The following is a 17000-nucleotide window of genomic DNA, read 5'->3' on the forward strand; positions in this document are numbered from 1 at the left end:
CAATTATAGTCCAACATTAGCGGTGACCAATTACTAAGAAACTGTGTTTGAACAAGGGTTAGTTTGCATGTAAGCAACAGAGGCAGAGGGACGAGGATATAACACGGTCTGTTAGAGTTCATCACAGGATGAAAAGTCTGGCTCAGATTGATGCAGAAGAGTTAATGTGCAGTGTCGGACTGAACTGTTGAACCTAGATTGAATTCTAGTAAAACAATAGTATTTCACTTGCTCTGCATTTAAATGCATTGTTTAGGAATGATATATATATATATATATATATATATACACACACACATATATATATATATATATATATATATATATATATATATATATATATATATATATATATATATATACATATATATATATATATATATATACACACACACACACACACCCACAATTAATGATTAGTATTTAGTATACCATATCACTACTTACTGGTATTGGTATGTATGTTGTATTGTTACCTCAATGATTTTCTATCTGTACAATTAGTATTATTATATAATAGACTGCTACATATTTTAATCTGCCTGGTTGGGGTTGGGGTGTTTATCGTAATTCCTTGATCTTATACACTTCATTAAATAAAGATGATTATGATGAGGTCTTAATTAGTGTGAATGAATACTGAGATTATTTAATAGATAAATAATAGATTGTCTTTATCTAGTTGGTGATCGAATATGGTAATGTTCAAATAGTATTCATTCAGGTTAATTAAAACAAAGAAATTTAAACTATTTAATTTGTCAAATGAATTAATTGGATCAATTAATTATTAAACAAACTAACATGATTAGCCCCACACACTGCCATCCCAATTGACTGAACTGTCAGAGGAGGATGTGGAGCTAGACAGCCACTTGGACAATGACCCCTAATTTTGGTGAATATCAAACCACTTCTACTGGTACTCATGTGAGAACCTGATGATAAAAGATATGTGAACCCCTGGTTATAACTTATTTATGACATCTGTTCTAAAACCTTTGCTTACTATGAAACAAGACCTGCTATTAAAAACTTATTTAGTGGACTACAATGATTATTTCAGACAAACAGAGGTAAATAAATAACCCGTAGTATACTACCAATAATGACATTGCCATGGAGCGTTCTTCTGCAATAATGAAACTCCTTTGTTTAAAATGCCCTCAACCGTTGGTCCTGGGTTTTATTGATTTGTTATTATTGGGTTGTTAATGGGCTACCTGGTCATGTTGTTGAAGGAGAGACTTCTTTACACAGAGAGTGGTGAGGGGATGGAATGGGCTAGCTAGTCATGTTGTTGAAGGAGACACTTCTTCACACAGAGAGTGGTGAGAGGATGGAATGGGTTACCTAGTCATGTTGTTAAGGCAGAATCACATGGATCCTTTCAGACAACTTGACAAAGTTGTGAGATCAATCAGATACTAGAAACCGGACAAGCTTAGATGGGCCAAATGGCCTACTCATTTGTAATTTTTGTTTGTTCTTATGTTATTATAACTGGTGTAACAATATGCCTTCCCACTGTTAACATTAATAAACACCCAAAATGTTTTATACAAGTCAGGTATACTATACAGACAAATACACTGGAGACAGTACCCTGCTTTTCCAAACCAGTTCCCCATGACAGCCACTACGCAGGGCCAGCAAGTTGACTGCAGCAGTCCATTGAGCCCCCAGAGGCTGCAGTAAAAGTACACATTGTAGAATTGAAACCATTCCGTCAAGGTTCCGAACACAAACTCCTAGCAGGGAGAAAAGAATGGGGGTGGGTGAGAAGAGCATTCTCAGGATCAACTAAAACTCCCAAAAGCCATGAAACACAAGAAAACCTGAAGACAACTTTTCATACAACAGGCTATAGGGGACATTATCCATCAGTTTTCTGATGCACAAAGAAATATGTGAGCGCTCATTTGAGAAAAAAGAAAATAGTTTTAAATTTCACAATCAACAAGTTGCTTTCATAGGTTAATGCCTGTCCCAAATCTGCTGATTTTATACCCAGTTTTATAAACAACATCCATATTATCCTGCACAGATTCACAGTACTAGCTTTGGCCAATAGAATAAAGTGACTATTGTGATAATATAGAGGACTGAACTTTATAGACAAGCAGATGCCTGCATATAACCCCAGATTCTAACACTCTTAACTTGTGCTAAAGTTTAAATCACACTTGCATTAGCAGCTGGGTAGGAAAATAAGCTTAATGTGAATTAATTAGCAATATGAAGTCCTATGCTCACCACAACTGCAGAACAGCATAACCCGCAGGAGAGAACATATCGCAGATTAAGCCGGTCTCCAATAATGCCACTGATGAACAAGCCCTGGTGGAATGGGAAACAAGACAGCCTTGACACTGCAAACCAGCACAGGGGTGGGGAAGAGGAGGTGAGCAAGAGCACACAGAAAAATACCACACAGTTCATCCCAAGTATAAGTTACAAAACAAGGAAAAAGAAGATTTATACTGTACATACCTAGTAACATGTAGCAGAGTTTACAAGATTACTGCTTTATGTAAATGGTGGTTTTGAACAATAGTATAGCATTGTTTATAAAATGGCAAGAATAGGAGGGAGCTTACTGGTGAACAAGTGTTCCAACCAGAGCATGCAAGCCATAACACCAGCACAGCTTGGAACCACTCTGCTGGATTTATTTATATTGTGTTTATTTACTGCATTTACACTGAACGAAAACATAAACGCCACATGTAAAGTTTTGGTCCCATGTTTCATGAGCCGAAATAAAAGATCCCAGAAATTTTCCATAAGCACAAAAAGCTTATTTCTCTCAAATTTTGTACACAAATTTGTTTATATCCTTCTTAGTGAGCATTTTTCCTTTGCCAAGATAATCCATCCACCTGACAGGTGTGGCATATCAAGAAGCTGATTAAACAGCATGATCATTACACAGGTGCACCTTGTGCTGGGGACAATAAAAGGTCACTCTAAAATGTGCAGTTTTGTCATACAACACAATGCCACAGATGTCTCAAGTTTTGAGGGAGCGTGCAATTGGCATCTGACTGCAGGAATGTCCACCAGAGCTGTTGCCAGAGAATTTAATGTTCATTTCTCTACCATAAGCCGCTTCCAACGTCATTTTGGAGAAATAGGCAGTACGTCCAACCGGCCTCACAACCGCAGACAACGTGTAACCACTCCAGCCCAGGACCTCCACATCCGGCTTCTTCACCTGTGGGATCGTCTGAGACCAGCCACCCGGACAGCTGATGAAACTGTGGGTTTGCACAACCGAAGAATTTCTGCACAAACTGTCAGAAACCATCTCAGGGAAACTCATCAATGTGTGCTCGTCGTCCTCACCAGGGTCTTGACCTGACTGCAGTTCGGCGTCATAACCGACTTCAGTGGGCAAATGCTCACCTTCGATGGCCACTGGCACGCTCGAGAAGTGTGCTCTTCATGGATGAATCCCGGTTTCAACTGTACCAGGCAGATGGCAGACAGTGTGTATGGCGTCGTGTGGGCGAGCAGTTTGCTGATGTCAACGTTGTGAACAGAGTGCCCCATGGTGGTGGTGGGGTTATGCTATGGGCAGGCATAAGCAACGGACAACGAATACAACTGCATTTTAGCGATGGCAATTTGAATTCACAGAGATACCGTGACAAGATCCTGAGGCCCATTGTCGTGCCATTCATCTGCCGCCATCACCTCATGTTTCAGCAGGATAATGCATGGCCCCATGTCACAAGGATCTGTACACAATTCCTGGAAGCTGAAAATGTCACAGTTCTTCCATGGCCTGCATACTCATCAGACATGTCACCAATTGAGCATGTTTGGGATGCTCTGGATTGACGTGTACAACAGCGTGTTACAGTTCCCGCCAATATCCAGCAACTTCGCACAGCCATTGAAGAGGAGTGGGACAACCTTCCACAGGCCACAATCAACAGCCTGATCAACTCTACGTGAAGGAGATGTGTCGCGCTACATGAGGCAAATGGTGGTTACACCAGATACTGACTGGTTTTCTGATCCATGCCCCCTTTTTTTTTTTTTAAGGTATCTGTGACCAGTCATGTGAAATCCATAAATTAGGGCCTAATGAATTAATTTCAATCGACTGATTTCCTTATATGAACTGTAACTCAGTAAAATCGTTGAAATTGTTGATGTTGCATTTATATTTTTGGTCAGTGTATATAGCACTATTTATATAAAATTATCACAAAGCACAGTACAGTACATAGCAGAAAAAAGAACAGACCACAATACATTTCTATAGTATGTCACACACACAACTGCCACAGTTAGACCATTTAAAATACAAAAGCAGCAATTTTAAAGTTACATTAAAACCCATTAAGATAAGAAAGCCATTTTATAAATGTGTGTTTTTAGTATAGGCTTAAACTAACGGTCCCAGATTCCCTGACAAACAAAGGCAGAACTCCAAAGCTCTATAAGAGAAAGCCCTAACTCCCGTGTTGCTTTAGTGACCCTAACAATAACCAGCAGCCCTGCATCATTTGATCTCATAGTGCCATATCGTTACTCACCACAGCATAAGAAAAGAGGAAGATGGTGTCCAGGGCTCCCAAAAAGAGAGTGGCTTCCTGTGGGCTTGGAAATAACTGGTTCTCATTCCATACCTACAATTGACAAATACAACAACAAAAAAAGTTCTTATTACTGTTGTGATGGAGTGTACATTCCTAACTGGAATCTGGAGGCTTCAGGGTTAAGAAGATGCTTTCTATCTTGCTAAATGTGAAGGTACTAGGAGGCCATGTTGGTGAAAGCCTCTTAAATTGTCTAATTGGATAATGATGTGCATTAATTGAATAATTGGTTGACCATCAAAAGCAAAAATGGTGGAAATGTGTGGTTGATGGACTTATGGGAGAAAATCAGAGAGAGAGAGAGAGAGAGAAACTAAGTCAAAGAGTGAAGGGGTAAACAACAAAGAAATAGTCGTCTTCATGTATAGGAACACTTCCCCTAAGAGAACACCTGTGGCGGAGAGTCCCGTCCCTTTGTTCTTGTATTATGATTTATATGTTAATATGACTGCGAAAACCAGTATTATTTGTATTATATACAGTGCCTATAGAAAGACTACACCCCCGTGAACTTTTTTCACATTTTGTTGTGTCAGTGCCTCAATTTCAGGCATTTAAATAAGGATTTTTTTCCCCATTTATCTACACACCATACTCCACACTGTTAAGGGGGAAAAAGTTTTTATTGAGGAAAAAATTATATATTAAAAATACAAAACTGAAAGATCAAAATTGGTTAAGTCTCCACCCCCCTGAGTTAATTCTTGGTGGAAGCACCTTTGGCAGCAATTACACTGTGAGTCTGTTGGGATAGGTGTCTACCAACTTTGCACACCTAGATTTGGCAATGTATGACCATTCTTCTTTACAAAACTGTTCAAGTGCTGTCAAGTTCCTTGTGAGCGTTGATGGACAGCGATCTTCAAGTCATGCCACAAATGTTTGATTGAATTTAGATCAGGGCTCTGACTGGGCCACTCAAGGACATTAATCTTTTTGTTCCTAAGCCACTCCAGTGTAGCTTTGGCTGTGTGCTTTGGGTCGTTGTCATGCTGAAGATGAACTTCCATCCCAGTTTCAGCTTTCTTGCAGAGGGCAGCAGGTTTTCCTCAAGGACCTCTCTACTTTGCTCCATTCACTTTCCCTTCTATCCTGACAAGTGCCCCAGTCCCTGTCGATGAGATACATCCCCATAACATGATGCTGCCACCACCATGCTTCCCAGTAGGGATGGTGTTCTTTGGGTGATGCACCAAAAAGTTCCATTTTAGTTTCGTCAAACCACAAAACTTTTTGCCTACAGAATCTCCTGAATGTTTTTTTGCATACTTCAAATGGGATTCAATGTGGGCTTTCTTGGTAATGGCTTCCTTCCTGCCACCCTACCATAAAGGCCAGATTTATGGAGCGCTTGTGATATTGTTGTCACATGCACACTTTGACCAGTCTTGGCCATAAAAGCCTGTAGCTCTTGCAAAGTTGCCTCTTTGTAGCCTCTCTGATCAGTGTCCTTGCTCGGTCATCCAATTTGGAGCACCTGATCTAGGCAGGGTCTTGGTGGTGCCATACACCTTCCATTATCTTAATAATTGTCTTGACCGTGCTCCAAGGCCTTTGATGTTTTTTTATACCCATCCCATGATCCGTGCCTTTCAACAACTTTGTCCCGGAGTTCCTTTGAAAGCGCCTTGGTGCTTATGGTTGTGTCTTTGCTTTTAAATGCACTACCCAGCAGAGGGAACTTACAGGAACTGCTAAATTTATCCTGAAATCATGTGAATCACTACAATTTAACACAGGTGGAGGCCACTTAACTTGATGTGTGATTTTGAAGACGATTAGTTACACCGTAGCTAATTTAGGATTGCTATTACAAGGGAGGTGGACACTTATCCAACCAAGCTATTTCAGTTTTTATTTGTAATTAATTTTATACTTTCTCTACTTTCTAAATTTCTAGCATATTTTTTTTCACTTGGAAGTTGTGGGGTAGGATGTGGAGATAAATGAAAAAAAAAAAACAATTTTATGCATTTTAATTCCAGACTATAAGGCAACAAAAGGTGAACATTTTGGAAGGGGGTGTAGACTTATACTCTATAGGCACAATAGCTAGCTAGATAGAGATATGTGTGTGTGTGCGCGGACGGACTAAAGCCGTCCAATATTATTATTTTTTGTGTGATACCGGCGAAAAGCCGGTAAAAATCCCCATTCATAAAGACCTCGTACAAAGGTGACCATCTCCCGAGTTAACTGATTAATTGTTGCTAAATCGGGAGACGATCAATTGTATAAAACCCTGCAGCTGTCTGCCCTCAGAGTTGAGAGTTTCTAGTAGTAGAGAACGGGAGCAAGGAGGTAAATTAAATAACTAAGAATATTAACAATTTTTAATTGTGCTAGTGTACAAATACACAACTGTTATACACCTATAACAAACAAGTATTTGTTTGTTTGGCCGACTACACTTTGCTCAAGTTCGGAACATTGGCCCGGGTGGGTGTCACTCCCACGGCTACAGCACAACACTTCTATACCTGGAAGTGTACAGAAGGCAAAGCACCGAGGTTGCAGTTGTTTGATTTAATTAATTTATTCTGATGATGGTTAAAACCAGAAATCAACAGTTCAGCTCCTGGACCATTTTTTGAGAAGCTTGTCTTGAGGAAATGGGTCATTCAAGGCAATGTCAGAACCACTTCCCCTACAACGACAAGCAGGACCTGGCATGCCCTGAACCTGAAATCCCAGAACACTGGAGGTACCGGTAACACTGAATTTGGGCAAGGGGGTTCTGAAGAGTGGTCTAAGACCGTGAAGGGACCTTGGGGTGGGGAAAGTACACAGTACAATGATGGTACAGTTAAAAAAAAAGGTTCCATACTGGGAAAATACATTGTTTCAATTGATATGACTCAGGTCATATTGCAAGGGATTGTCCTAATAACAAGGAAATTCAAATGTCATATGGTTAATACAGTCAGAAATGTATTTACTGCACCGGCCATCAAAGAATATGCAATACCTGTGGAAATAGAGGGTAAAAATATGGTAGCTTTTCTTGATTCGTGGTGTAGTGTCAGATGAATGTATTGGGAAACTTTGAGCTTCTGAACCAGCCTGAAGTCTGTAGAGTTTGTATTCACATAAAAACTTACCCAGCTACTCTGGTCACAGTAAAACTAAGTGTACAAGAGTTTAAAATTAAAATGGGCATTTTTCCCAGGTTGCCGTACAGAGTAATTGTAGGTCAGGACTGTGAAGATTTTGACAAGTTATTGCAGGGTGGAGAGGTACTTATTTCTGGTGAGATATTGCTGGGGTCCTCTAGTATACAGGCAGAGACATAGGCAGACCTGCTTCCCTTTGAACCTGAAGTGTTAGAGGAGTCCGAAAACCAAGTAGCCAAAATCAGGAGGTCCCATGCTCAACCACAAAGGCTTCCCAGGGGAAAGTGGACTGAGAAAAGTGCAGAGCCACAAGATAGGTCCTCCCAGTCCAGTGATGTGGTAGAACCACTTTTAGAGCCAGAGGATAGTCTGGATAAAGAGTGGGATGAAACCCTTAGATTTAAAAAAAAAAAAAAAAAAAAAAAAAAAAAAAAAGCAGCTTATGACCGGAATTTACAGTATGCATTTAATCAGGTGACAGACACTGGAGGGGATTATTGGCAAAATCTGGACAGTTTAAATGTGCCGCATTTTATTGTGGATAAAGATATACTGTATAGAGTGACCAAAATGGTGGATGTGGATAGCTGGAACAGTTGTTAGTACCTGGGCCGTCCTGCAACTGGCTCACTGCCGGAAGGGTCAATTGGTGTCAGGTCAGAAACAAACAGGTTTCGCTAATTCCATTGCCAGTAATAGTGATGGAATTGGTCAGACTGCTTGAAAAATCCAAAACCAGGTTTTCAGTATATTCTAGTGATTCTAGATAATGCTACGAGATACCCGGAAGTTATTCCATTAAGAAATGCTAATACTAGAATTATACCGCAGGTGTTGGTGCAGGTCTTTGCGGGGGTAGGGATTCCAAAAGAGATAATTACGGTTCAAGGTACCCCATTCATGTCCGCAATAATGAAGGAACTGTGCAAATTATGGCACATAAAAAAAAAGATTAAAACTACGAACAGGTGGTCTTGTTGAGAGATTTCAAAAACATGTTAAAGTTATGAGATTGGGATAATCTTCTGTCATACTTGATGTTTGCTCTTAGAGAGGTTCCCCAGCCTTCAACAGGGATTTCACTTTTTGAGTTATTATATGGTAGACAACGAAGAGGTATTCTCGATATAGTAAGGGAGAAAGCAACTAAGGGAGACAATGTGATATAAAATAACCCACATCAGTGCCCTGGTTTCAGAAAACTTGGTTAAAGCACAAGAGAGACAAAATAAAATCACAATTAAGGGGCCTGGAAAAGACAGTTTGCAGTGGGGACAAGGTTATTGTTAAGAACATAAGAACATAGGAAAGTTTACAAACGAGAGGAGGCCATTCGGCCCATCTTGCTCGTTTGGTTGTTAGTAGCTTATTGATCCCAGAATCTCATCAAGCAGCTTCTTGAAGGATCCCAGGGTGTCAGCTTCAACAACACTATGGGGAGTTGATTCCAAACCCTCACGATTCTCTGTGTAAAAAAGTGCCTCCTATTTCTGTTCTGAATGCCCCTTTGTATAATCTCCATTTGTGACCCCTGGTCCTTGTTTCTTTTTTCAGGCTGAAAAAGCCCTTGGGTCGACATTGTCAATACCTTTTAGAATTTTGAATGCTTGAATTAGGTCGCCGCATAGTCTTCTTTGTTCAAGACTGAACAGATTCAATTCTTTTAACCTGTCTGCATAAGACATGCCTTTTAAACCCTGAATAATTCTGGTCGCTCTTCTTTGCACTCTTTCTAGAGCAGCAATATCTTTTTTATAGCGAGGTGACCGGAACTGAACACAATATTCAAGATGAGGTCTTACTAGTGCATTGTACAGTTTTAACATTACTTCCCTTGATTTAAATTGAACACTTTTCGCAATGTAGCCGAGCATCTTGTTGGCCTTTTTTATAGCTTCCCCACATTGTCTAGATGAAGACATTTCTGAGTCAACAAAAACTCCTAGGTCTTTTTCATAAATACCTTCTCCAATTTCAGTATCTCCCATATGATATTTGTAATGCACATTTTTATTTCCTGCGTGCAGTACCTTACACTTTTCTCTATTAAATGTCATTTGCCATGTGTCTGCCCAGTTCTGAATCTTGTCTAGATCATTTCAAATGGCCTTTACTGCTGCAACAGTGTTTGCCACTCCTCCTATTTTTGTGTCGTCTGCAAATTTAACAAGTTTGCTTACTATACCAGAATCTAAATCATTAATGTAGATTAGGAATAGCAGAGGACCTAATACTGATCCCTGTGGTACTCCACTGGTTACCACACTCCATTCTGAGGTTTCTCCTCTAATCAGTACTTTCTGTGTACTACATGTTAACCACTCCCTAATCCATGTACATGTGTTTCCTTGAATCCCAACTGTGTTCAGTTTGAGAATCAATCTTGTGTGTGGGACTTTGTCAAAAGCTTTCTGGAAATCTAAATAAACCATTACCGAAGTTGCATCCTCAAAAAAATCAAGCAAGTTAGTTAGACACGATCTCCCTTTCCTAAAACAATGTTGACTGTCTCCCAGCACCCTGTTACCATATAGGTACTTTTCCATTTTGGATCTTATTATAGTTTCCATAAGTTTGCATATAATAGAAGTCTGGCTTACTGGTCTGTAGTTACCTGGTTCAGTTTTGTTTCCCTTTGTGTGGATATGTATTACGTTTGCAATTTTCCAGTCTGTCGGTACCACCCCTGTGTCAAGAGACTGTTGCATGATCTTAGTTAGCGGTTTGTAAATTACTTCTTTCATTTCTTTGAGTACTATTGGGAGGATCTCATCTGGCCCAGGGGATTTGTTGATTTTAAGAGTAGTCCCTTTAGTACTTCTGCCTCGGTTATGCTAAATTATTTAAAACTGGATAGGAACTGGATGACATGTGGGGCATGTTGTTCATATCCTCCTTTGTAAAAACTTGTGAAAAGTAATCATTTAACATATTTGCTATTTTTTTCTTCATCTACGATTTTGCCATTTGTATCTCTTAGACATTTAACCTCCTCTTTGAATGTTCTCTTGCTGTTGTAATATTGGAAAAACATTTTGGAATTGGTTTTAGCCCCCTTAGCAATGTTCATTTTTATTTCTCTCTTGGCCTTTCTAACTTCCTTTTTGACTTGCGTTTGCAGTTTCGTGTACTCTTTCTGTGTGGTTTCTTTTTGGTCCCTTTTTAACGCTCTGTAAAGTGCCTTTTTTCGCTGAATATTTTTTTTAATTGATCTATTAAACCATTTTGGCAATTTAGTTTTACATTTAGATTTGTCTACTTTAGGGATGTAATTGTTTTGTGCCTCTAGTACTACATTTCTGAAGAACAGCCATCCTTTATCTGTGGATGTTTTCTCTATTTTACTCCAATCTACTTCTGTTAGTCTCTGTTTCATACCTTCATAGTTTGCTTTATTAAAACTGTAAACCTTAGCTTTAGTCATTACTTTTGGGGTTTTAAAAAGCAATTCAAAGTTTTCACAGTTTGCTAGTGGTTCTCTGACCTCTGTTTTAGTTATTCTGTCTTCGTTATTTGAAAAGACTAAATCAAGACATGCCTCCCCTCTAGTTGGTGCCTTGCAAATTGTGTTAGGAAGCAGTCATTTGTCATTGCCACCATTTCAATTTCATCCTTCGTGCTACCCATCGGGTTTTCCCATTTTATATGGGGGAAGTTGAAATCCCCCATTAGTATGGCTTCTCCTTTGCTACACGCATTTCTAATGTCATTGTATAACAGATTATTTTGCTCACCGTCTGAATCTGGTGGTCTATAGCATGCTCCTATTATTATGCCCTTTGAATTTTTGTCCGTTATTCTGACCCATATTGATTCGGCTTTATTTTCTTTGTCCAGGTTTAACACCTGGGCTTCAAAACTGTTTCTCATGTATAGCGCTACCCCTCCACCTCTTCTGTCCTGCCTGTCTTTCCTATACAGTGTATACCCACAATTATATTCATCCCCATCACTCTCAGACAACCAAGTTTCTGTAACACCTATCACATCATAGCTACCTGTTAGTGCAGTAGCTTCAAGTTCTAAAATTTTGTTTCTGATACTTCTAGCATTTAGATAAATACATTTAATGGTTGTCTTACCTGAGTTGTTGTCCTTGTTTTGATGCGGTCTCCCTTCTGTTTTTGTTGTTGCTTTCTCCCCCCTTCCTTTCTAGTTTAAATGCTTCTGAACCTGCTCGAGGATCTTCTCTCCAAGTAGACTGGTTCCCTTTTTATTTAAGTGCAGTCTGTCCTGTCTATACAGATAGTCCTCATTGTAGAATGTGGTCCAATGATCAAGATAGGTGGAGCCTTCTCTGCGCACCACGTCTTCAGCCATGCGTTTAGAATAATTATTTCCAGCTGACCATATGGTCCTTTGCAAGGTGCCGGTAGTATACCAGAAAATACCAGAGTTCTGGTCTTCTCTTTAATTTCCTTCCTAGCTCTGTGAATTTGTTTTGCAGGGATTTTGGTCTGTCTCTTCCAATGTTGTTTGTTCCACAAGTACATACATTTTTAGCTAAATAGCAAGGCCCCTACCAAGTAGTAGAGCAAATCAATGAAGTAAATTAGCCAGGTAAAAAAGTCCAATCAAATTTACCATATTAACCTGTTGAAACCATGGAAAGAAAGGGATACACTTGTAGCAACAGCACAGGAGGTGGTCATGGATTTGGCACCTAAAATGAAGGCTAGTTTAAGTGAGTTACAGCTAAAAATTGGTGAAAATTTGACAAATGAACAGAAAGAGGCAGTTAGGTCATTAATAAATATAAATAAATATGTTATGTGTTTTCAGAGGTACCAGATAGAACCAATTTAAATTGAACAAAAAATCATAACTCCTCCTATGGTAAGAGTTGACAAAAACCCTTACAGGGTTCCAGAATCGGAAAGGGTCGATATGGCAGAAGTCAAGAAATGCTGAAACAGAATAATTGAGGAATCAAATAGTGAATGGTGTAGCCGGGTGGTAATGGTACCGAAACCGGACGGAACTGTACGATTCTGCATTGACTGTCACCAGGTGTCCAAATTTGACACTTAGCCCATGCAGAGAAATCTGGCAAAGCTAATTTCATAAGACTGTTGGCCTTCAATACCGGAAGGGCTATATAATTTTACTACCATTTGGGTTACTGGGGCATCAGCCACATTTCAAAGGTTAATGAACCAGGGACTCAGGCCGCATGAGCAGTTTTGCCGCTGCATATTTAGATGATGTGGTAATCTTCAGTACCGACTGGGAAAGGCACATTGGAAAGGTTGTGGCTGTGTTAGAGTCATGGAGAAAAGCGGGTTTAACAGACAATATATTAAAAAAATGTGTTTGATTTTGAACAACCATTTATCTTATAGATGCCTCAGAGATTGGCTTGGGGCAGTACTGTCACATATATACAGGGGTGAAGAACACCTCGTATTGAAGCAGGAAGCTTCTCCCCGGAAAGAAAAACTATGCAACTATTGAAATGGAGTGTTTAGTGGCGAAATGGGCGACACAACCTTCCCTCTATTATCTCTGGGGTAACCCAGAACCATACACCTAACCCTAACACTCTGCTACTCTCAGGGGTAGAAAATGTATATGTGACAGATCCTGTGCCCAAACAGTGGATGCACAAGAAAATTTCTTACACTTACAATTTTAAAGTCTGTTTCAAGCTGTCTGCTCTGCACAGGTTTGAGATCTGTCCTCTAAAGCTGACAATTTAAAATACAATTTTAAAGTCTGCACAAAGCAGAGTACCTACTAAAGCAAAAAAAGAGCAATAGTATAATTACTGCAACTAAGCCCAAGTTGTAGATATCTTGAAGAGACACACATTGATTCAAGAAGAGGTGAACCTATGTCAGTTCCCTCTGGTTTTTCACCCCCTATTAAGACTGCTCCTGTGGAAGAAAGTAGCTTTACCATCGACTGGGCCCAATGGTGAGTTTACATGAGAATCTGGCAGAGGTTGATGAAGGTAGCGATGGGTAAACAGCTATTCCCCAAATCATGGTTTAGTTCAGAAGTGGTCTTTATCCCCCCCTGTGGCAGAGCAAAGCTCTGCCCTTTTTAAATTGGCAGGGATGGGGTTAATTTCCCCTACCTGCCTGGGTTTATTATATTCAGGTGGCTGGGGTTGATTAGGTTAATTAACAATCAATCAGTGCCCAGCCACCTGACATACAAGGAGGCCTCTGCTTCTCATATGGGAGGAGGGAGCTGAGGAAGCAGGTTGGTGGTTTTTGAATTTTGATAAATCCAGTGAAGGCATTGCCCAGCCTGGAAATTGTTATTTTTGTTAGTTTTGCTTTTTGTCTTTCTTTTTGTGTTTAAATTGCTTTGTTTTGGCCCTTGTGCCCTTTTATTTTTGTGTATTTATAATAAAATAATTATTTTTTTGAACTACAGACCGTCTCTGGGCCTCTATCCACTCGCCAGCCTGCCACACCCCCAAAAAAAGAATCTATCAGCATCGTCCAATTTCACTGTTAAATATGGAAGATACCATATTCTTCAACATTGTGGAACGAAGGCTCAGGGCTCCAGCCAAACTTTTTGCCTAAGAAGCCAATGGCTCCTACGGCAAAAAAATTGGTCACCAAATCCAATTGCTGGGTGCCACTTCAGGAGCAAGTTGGTTGCTACCATATTCAACTTCTTAACCCTTTGCAGTCCTATGTCAGACCAGGTCCGACATAACAATTTGTCCTTTCCAGTCCAATGTCGGACTCTATCCGACATCATCAAAAAGACAGGTCCCTAGTCGCTTTTTCTCCGGGTGTGAGCAATAGAGCTAGCAGCTGCACCACGGAGATAAGATGGACACAAACAAAGGAAATAGCTGCTTTTTGAGATGTTATAGTAATATAACAATGACTTGAATTGCATTATTGAAGAGTTTGGTGATAAAACAAGTGATCAGGAGAGCATTTATCAGTATGCACCGCTATAAAGAGGTATGTGAAAAATACAGCGAACAAGGAGTAGTGGTTGGCTGGAGATGCAGTACTGCCATGCAATGTGTTTTAAACCTGTTTTACTATGAAAAAATATGTTTTAAAACAGCGCTTGTAAAATGAACAGCTTGTGTGAAAATAAATTGGACTGGATGCTGAATAAATGGACTGCAAATGGTTAAAATGCAACAACTTGCTAAGATACTAAAGTGATACTAAACAGTAACTTAAGGTCTGTACTCACTTGTTTGTTGCCTCATTCTGCGGAGTGGTTAATCTATGTTGCTGATGACTGCAATAAACTCAGCATAGTCATATTTTTTATATTTTGCAAGTGTTGCGCATGGAATTGGTGACCACACCTCTATTTGTGTAAAATAGGAAATGGCAGCTCCCATGCTTAGTGAAGTCCTGATCTGAGAGCATGTAACACAGACACAGGTCTTCATGACCCCCCAGTTCAGATCCCTTATGATGAAAAAAAAAAAAAAAAATCTATGACAAATGATTAATTAAAGTTCAACACAAAAATCAAACTACAATGTGTTATTTCTGGAAACTGTCGAAGGGTTGTAGGGCCACCTTTTGTATGTATTATGCAAGTACAAGAAACTGGTAATTTGCAGCTGATTTGGTAACTAATAGAACAAAAATAAAACACATTGCATCTAAAGGAATCTGACCTGTTTATGAGAGCTTATATGGTTTACATATGCAAGACTGTCCAGTTAGTTGAAAGAAGCATTATGCATTACTTTGCAGTAGTTTGATGTGTGTCGACAGATTTGTTTATTGCACTCCTTTTGGGCCTGCGCACTACATTAATTTCAACTTGTAGCGCAGAATAAGGGTTGCCAATATGTTAAGAAAAACAATTCCAGAAACAAATGTAGCCTTCAGTACTATGTGGGTGTTTCATAGTATCGCGTGGTAATAGTATGTATGTATTTATGTATGTATGTATCTATCTGTGGTCTCAGTGAAGTGTAACTGGTGAATGAGAGATATCTGACTTGGGTGACCTTTTCCCCACAATCTGCACCCCCCATAGCAGCTCTTATGATTACAAGTTAACATTTATTTTTCAGTAAAATTAAGTTTAAATTGCAGTGTCATTCGGCTATTTACAAAGTTAAATACACCACAGCAAGCATATTTTGTGATTTTTTAAAATGTTTTTATTGCAATCAAGTAAGCAGCAGTACATTTCATTTTTAATTCCCTAAATGTTTTTTTTTTTTTCCTCAGCAGTACACTTCCCAATTACAGCCCCAAGTATGGACATGTATTCACTTGCACCTTTCTTAAAATGGTCAGTTTGAGAAAGAAACTGGTTTTCCTTGCAACAGCCGACCCTGCTTTAGTACAAAACTCTGCTACAATATTGTATTTTATTATGGTAATGTCTTAAATTATTGTGCCCGATTTGGCTACAGAGGTATTACCAGCTCATCATCTAACTAGGGAATTTGCTGCATAATTAAACAACCTTAAACTCCTGAATGGTAAACAATGTAACCAAATCTGTTATATCTGGTATAATTGTAAAGAAGATGCAACAGACTAAAAAAGAAAATCTGTTTGTGTTGAATGAAAACTTTATTTAGGCACGTGACTGGCAAAAGATAACACTGGTCTATTGGAGTTCAGAAAGGAAGTTTTTTCAGCTTAATGCAGTAACCTTTTCACGTTACTTTTTTTGTTTCTGTTGAGCTTTTTGCTGCATCATAGCTCATTAAAATAATCATGTTAACCTTTTCTGTGTTGTGTTTTTTATTAATGGCACGTGTGCAACACACAAACCTTAGTAGATTTTTATTTTACTTTTTCGCTGTTCTTGTTCTACATTTCTTCAATGCAACTGTTCACTTTAAGCAATCATTTTACACAACAGTACTCACACATGTTTGCTCACAACCAGAGTTCCCTCTAAGCTTTTTAGATGTTGAGAAACTTGCCGTTTTGACTGAGAAAGAGTAAATTGTCAGCGACCAACCTTCGGCCAAGTATTAACACTTATAATATATTTTTGTTGTATTATACAATTTTGAAACAATTCCAACACAAGTATCTCAACAATGTTACAATTTACTTTAAATTTAAACAAGACATTTATTTTGGTTCTGCCTCTGATTTTGAATCATTCTCTGATTCTATGCAGCCCTGTCAGTAGTTATCATAGATATATACTGCATGCTTAACTGGTGGCCTGCATAAAATTGCTTTATACCACTATTCCATTTATTCCCACTTTTTATCAACGTATTAATAATTAAATATGGCATTTGAACATAAATACAATTTTTGGTAGTTAATAGAAGTACATTTAATAAATATTACCA

General features: G+C 39.0%; 1 protein-coding gene across 1 annotated transcript in view; it reads right to left on the bottom strand.

The window, feature by feature from the left end:
- slc37a3 (solute carrier family 37 member 3) overlaps positions 1 to 17000 on the bottom strand; it is a 116573-nt gene that overhangs the window by 63015 nt on the left and 36558 nt on the right. The window contains exons 4-6 of the mRNA XM_041255494.1: positions 4551 to 4643; positions 2257 to 2340; positions 1606 to 1751 (exon numbers count right to left, since the gene is read on the bottom strand). Coding sequence (XP_041111428.1) covers positions 1606 to 1751; positions 2257 to 2340; positions 4551 to 4643 — 323 coding nt within the window. The remainder of the gene's footprint in view (positions 1 to 1605; positions 1752 to 2256; positions 2341 to 4550; positions 4644 to 17000) is intronic.

The sequence above is a fragment of the Polyodon spathula genome, chromosome 7, assembly GCF_017654505.1.
Source record: "Polyodon spathula isolate WHYD16114869_AA chromosome 7, ASM1765450v1, whole genome shotgun sequence".
Lineage (NCBI taxonomy): Eukaryota > Metazoa > Chordata > Actinopteri > Acipenseriformes > Polyodontidae > Polyodon > Polyodon spathula.